At 48.3% G+C, this 6,000-nt stretch overlaps 1 protein-coding gene across 1 annotated transcript; it reads left to right on the top strand.

Moving 5' to 3' along the window:
• Positions 1 to 1,346: 1,346 nt before the first annotated feature.
• Positions 1,347 to 1,668, top strand: PtA15_1A461 (uncharacterized protein; the record flags this gene model as incomplete). The annotated part of the gene is made up of 2 exons (XM_053165491.1): positions 1,347 to 1,451; positions 1,543 to 1,668. The coding sequence occupies 2 exons, from the start codon at positions 1,347 to 1,349 to the stop codon at positions 1,666 to 1,668; spliced, it is 231 nt and encodes a 76-aa protein (XP_053016677.1).
• Between the last annotated feature and the right edge of the window lie 4,332 nt (positions 1,669 to 6,000).

Raw genomic sequence — 6,000 nt, 5'->3', positions numbered from 1 at the left:
TGTGCTTGTTTGGATAACGTAACAGAGGGGACTTTCCGCCTTGATGCCGCAAAAAATAACGCCGATAACGCGCTAACCGCGTTATCTGGCCTAAAAGCACCGTAAAATTGCCAAAAAAAACCGCGTTATCCGCACGTTATCCTCCTCAGATTGCGGGGGATAACGTAACGGGTCTAATAAAACAGAAAAAAAGATGAAAAATCCCACTTTCTTAAATCCACACAATCCTAGACCTATGGATCTAAGTTTTGAGGTGTTTTATTTACAAAATTACAACAAAATAATAGCTCTCACACACAAGTTGAAAATCCCCAAAGGCCCAAAGGCCCTATGGATGACCCTCCAGCTGTGCCGTAGCAACAAGCAAAAGTGGGTCGGTTGTTAGAGTAGTCCAGGAAGGCCCTAATCAAGTGATTAGTGGGCTCCCAGGGAGGGGGTAGGACAAAACCGGATCCCCTGGGGGGGAAAACTTGTGCAACTCCCTCCCTTTAAATAGCCCACCATTCACAAGTCCGGCTTGTCCTTCAACCCACCGCCACAATGTTTCCTTGCCAATCGTCACCCCACCAGTGGTCTGCGCCACTTTGCCTTGCCAGCTTCAACCACTAATCGCCTCCGCCAAGCCCTGTTGTATCCTTGCCAACGCTTGTCTTATCCTTGTCAACGCTTGCCGTATCCTCGCCAACACTCGTTGTATCCTTGCCAAGCAGAAGTAAGTAACTTAGGCCTCTGACCAGCTCATCCAGATTGCAACCTGTCCTATCTGGCGTGCACCCTTGCTCATATCACCGCCGGAAAGTTTTCTCTTGCCCGACAGCCCGTCACAACCAGCCTCTTAGCAACATCTAGCCCGGTCCAAAAGAGCTGCATGCAAAGATGGAAGAGATCCAGCACGCCTCAAACCTGAGCTTGATTGAGTTATGTACAGTCCCTGAAAAAATAGTTGGAGATCTGTTGGCCAACACTGAAGTGGATGTATGCTATAGCCTTCTATACCAAGAGGAACAAATTCCCTGCGCTCTTTGAAGACAACCAATGGTATTTACTTCCTTCCCCCATCTATTGCTCCACATCCACTGACCCTATATCGTTTATTTTTTTGGGACTTTGGCATCAATCTTGAACAGGTGGCCAAGGTCCTATCCGGAGTGGTTGAGTAGTCCATTGACGCCAACACAATCACTGACCTCCGCCAGGAAGTCACCAACCAAACCATTTGTCCCCGTCCCCCTCCATCCCCCCCATTGTGCTTAGAATTGATATGATTTTTGTGCTGCTAAAACTGCAAGTCCATGTGTAAAAGCGGAACACGATGAAGCTTGAGGAGATCACACAGGATTCCCAAGATGGCCGGGTGTTCTGGAACAGCATGTCCCTCTTTCCCCGTCTTCTGCATCCCACACTCCCTCGGGCCTGCTGACCCTGCGCTCTTCGCCTCCCTTCCTCACAAAGTCTACTGAAAATCTGCAAACAATTTCAAAAACCAAATTTAATGTGCTGCTCGGGGGGGTTGCCCTGGGGCACAGGGTGCCGACTGAGCAGGACCAACACGCCGGGCTCATCCAGGCGCCGAAGTGGGCCGCTGTGTGGGACGCAAGGTCTGGTGCGGGCGGCTTCCTGGTGACCAAGCCCAAGGTGCATCACGATGACCCGGCGACCATGGAGTGACCCAACAAGACCAGGCAGGTGACCTCAGTTGCCGCCTTCCCTTTCGCCCTACGGTTCGGCATTCTTTGCACCGGCGTCACCTTCCTATAGATGGAGGATCTGGCGACGTATGCTGCCGCATTGAAGTTCACCCGCTCAGCCATCCACAGTCCAAGATCTTTGGCAAACAGAGGCTCTTAGTTCTTGCTCATTTCGCGGGACCAAGGCACGGCCAGATTAAGGAAGTCTATGGCTTGCGCTTTGATAACGGGGTGATTGGATACGTTGCCCATGGGTCAATCTAATTTGGCTCCGCGCTGGCCAGTTTGATGATGCAAGGCTTACGGCACACCCAGATCGCGCAAGATGCGGTGGAGTTTTTCGAGCCATATGAGTCCAGGCAAAGAGTCGGGCGACAAACAAGGGGGTTGCAGGGCCCAACTTACTCTTGAATCTCTGTCATATTTCGTCGTCCTCTTCCCCATCGCCGTCCACTCTCCTCCAGCTCTTCGGTCTCACTCATGTTGGCCGCTTCGGCTTCGACGCACCTCGCGGTCTCTTACGGCTTCATCGTCAATCAACCCCACATGCCCGACCACGAAACAGACCTCCTGTTAATCGCTGTCCTCGGCTCTCTCCATGGACCTTGGCTACATTTACTGCACTCTGTTAAAACATAATGAATGCAAGACTTTAGTTTGTAACTTTATCAAAATTAATTTGCCTACAAAGATGGATAAAGGTGAAGCCTATACAGGGTAAAAAAACAGATATCTGAGCAGCGTGGGAAAGATGATTTGCAGTACCTTAGCCAGCCCTGATAGGATTTTCAGCTGGGAAAGCTGGCTAGCCTGTCAAAGGGAAAGATGATTAGAAGAGTTGAAAATGAGCACTGGTTTCTGTGGAGGAAAAAATAATTGACAGGGGGCTGATGCCCTTGCAGCGGCGAAGCCGCCTTGGCCTCTAGTAACGTAACTAAAACAACACTGCTGTTAGCGCAACAATAACGGCACCAATTCAGTTACGTTATCCGTTACTTTTTGTTACGGATAACGCAACTTTCCATTGTTGACAACAGCATCCCGGCGAAGAGGGGCGGGTGCGCCAACGTTGTTGGACCAACAAGGGTTCTGCACCTTTGTTTGCCAATCACTCCAGCAACAGTAAGTTGAAGCCTTTCCCTCTGCGCTCTAGAAGCGCGTTGAGGGATTGAGCCCACAACGTTAGCAACAGGTCAATCCCGTAAGTGCAGATAGACAAAAGGAACTCCTGCGGGCTCAAAACCACAGCCCATTCTTCCCAGAAGGCTTCCTTCCAAAGAGTTTCTTCCCAGTTACACTACACAAAGTACTGGCTATACCTATCATGTGGAATTGCACACTTCTAAGCAAACCAGTTTGCTTCCACTGTTTCACAAAAAAAAAATCAAAGTTAAAAAGAAAAAAAAAATCAAAATCAAAATAAAATTGTATTCTCAAACGCTCACTTGGCAAAGCATCTTTGCAGGTGGGCGCAGGAAAGCAAAAAAAAAAAAAATCTGCAACCTGAGCGTCCAGAACTGGTTGGTCAGACCATCCTGTTCCAGCAATGCTCAAGTTGGGGGACCTCGCTGTGAGAACTCCTTTGGGACGGGTGGCAGTTATTTTTGTGGCCAAACCTTGAAAGAGAACACTTTGTGCAGTAGTCTCTATCAGACCTAGATCAGTGAAATGTGTACCACAAAACCCTCATATAATTCCTACAGCGGATGGTTCCAAGGAATCAGTGAATTTCCAGGATGTTTGGTTATTTACAGGATTGTGATGCTCCTTCTTAGTTGGAGGATATATACTTTGTTAAGATCACACTGGTTGTGAGACTACTAGTTGAGATCACAGGTGATGTATGTACATAAAACTTTGAAGTGAGATGTGTGTTCTATTTACAATTGCCTGGGTGGCAAGCTGAAACTGAGGAAGGAAAACATGCTCCTTATATAGTAAAATGTGAGGGATTTTTGCTGGTGGGGAAGTCAGTTGAGGGATTTATGCTGGTTTTAATTCTCCTGTGAGGGATTTTTGCTGCATGGAAGCTTCTATTGAGAGATTTTAGATAGTGAGCCATGTGATAAATGTGTGATCCAACATGTGACTGATGATGCCATGTGACCATACAGGGGTACATGTGTGCACCTGTATAAAGTACACCCTAACTATGTACTTGTACCTGATTCTATAATATGTACTACCAAATATAATTCTATAGTATTTGATTATGTTCTATAAAAAACAGTTTAATCCCAATAACTTTTGACTAGCCTAGTGGTTCAAGCGAGTGACTAGGGGTTAAACGACCGTAGAATCTAATTATGAAATAATGCATCCAAGAATATGCATACTTTTCACACAGTGAACCAAGACTTTATGCAATTCAATACCTGAAACAGATTTGGCACACCACATTGCTGTCATGGAGAAGTTTTGGTTAATGAAAACGTCTTTTTGATGTTTTGTCAAGCTGTACCAGGAACCCAAGAATCCTATTGAAAATCGTGTCCTCAAAGCGTTGTTTGGACGCTTGATCAGGCTGTCCTTGCAACCCAAGTGTCCTATCAATTGCATGGCTTCAGCAAATGACCTACGGACACTGGTGAAAGCGTCAGGATAACCCAGGTATCCCAAGAACAGCTGGGTTGAGGCCATTGTTCTCCCAACACCAAGTCTCCTGTTGTGGTAGAAGCAAGTGGTGCTCCGTCACATAATGACCACAGCACCATTTCCTCTGCAAGATTCCCGAGTGCATCAAGGGTTCTCCAAACTCGGCGGAGTATAAGTACTCCAGGTAACTCCGTTCAAGATGAAAGCCGCAAGCCAATGAGAATAGCAAAAGAGTAATCCAGTAAAACCCAATAAACATATCAATAACACCATGAAAGAACCGCAATAACATCCTCAGCATCCGTAACCACAAAGAAAAAATAAAGTCCGTAAAAGTAAAAACAATCCTCCAGATGATGGGCAATGATGGGGAAAAACTCCCCCCCCCCCCCCCCCCCCCCTCAAAATAAGTAAGTGATTAAGTAAAAGAAAACTCCTCCTCCCTCCGCCATACAAAGAAAACCCCCCGTGATAAAACTGCCACCGCATCTCATAACCCACATAGAACTAAAAACTACACAATAGAAATAGGATAAAACGAAGAAAACAGATCCTCCTCCCATCCCACGCACACCGTCACCGCCACTCTCTGCGCTTCCACTGCTCGCCGTAGACAGCCGCCAAACTCCGCCGCATCCATCATCCACGCCCCTGCCTAGCCTCCGGAGGCTTGGGATCCTACTCGCCTCCTCTGCTTCAGCTGCCGCGGCTTCCCCCAGCTCCGCGCTGGAATGCCTGGACTGCGCAGCCTGCTCCGCTCCGCATGCCGCAACTCTGCTGCATCCAACCGTTGCTCCGTGCTCAAGGAATGCGCCCCACCTCTGCAACTCTAATCCGCGCCACACCTAGGGCATCCGTAGCACCACACACCCGGAAAACCCACCGGCTGTTCTGGCGCCCCGTGCCCTTATTTGTCACCACACCGGCAAAGGGACTTTGACATCCCAGAAACCCCAGATCTCGCAACCATTGCGGTTGATGAGGAGGTCAATGAATAAATTTTGTCTAAAAAGCATCCTAAAGCCAAAGAGACAACCACAATATTCCATGGCGGTCCTAGCAGGTGCTAGGACGTGTGATTCCTGCAACTTTTTTGGCAACGTCCTGGCTTTTCTAAATTGCTCCTGTGGTGTACGCACTCTTGATGGCTGGTGCCGGTCATTGAGAGCAAAGCTGCCCTCTTGATGACTGGTACTGATTAGGCATCAAGAGGACATACACCACAGGAGCGATTGAGAGAAGTTGGGACGTTGCCCAAACAGTCGCAGGAATCACGCGTCCTGGCAACCACTAGGACCGCGGGGGGACGTTGTGATTATCTTGATGGCCGCAGGACAGATTTTAGACGGAATGTATTCACTGACGGCCTCATCAACTGTGATGGTTGTGGGATCTGGGGTTTCTGGGACGTCAAATTCTCTTTGACGGAAGATTTGGCGTTGAGAGGACAATGGCCTCAACCCAGCCGTTTGTGGGATACCTGGGTTATCCTGACGCTTTCACCGGCGTCCGGAGGACATTTGCTGGAGCCATGCAGTCAATAGGACACTTGTGTTGCAAGGACAGCCTGCCCAAGCGTCCAAACAAAGTTTTGAGGATCCACTTGTTGAAAGAATGCCAGGGTTCCTGGGACCGCTTGACAAAACTTCAAAAAGATGTTTTCATTAACCAAAACTTCTCCATGACAGCGAGGTCCCCCAACTTGAGCGTTGCTGGA

This window comes from Puccinia triticina, chromosome 1A (genome assembly GCF_026914185.1).
Source record: "Puccinia triticina chromosome 1A, complete sequence".
Classification (NCBI taxonomy): domain Eukaryota; kingdom Fungi; phylum Basidiomycota; class Pucciniomycetes; order Pucciniales; family Pucciniaceae; genus Puccinia; species Puccinia triticina.
The sequence above is the reverse complement of the archived record's forward strand: the minus strand, read 5'-3'. Positions and strand labels throughout refer to the sequence as shown.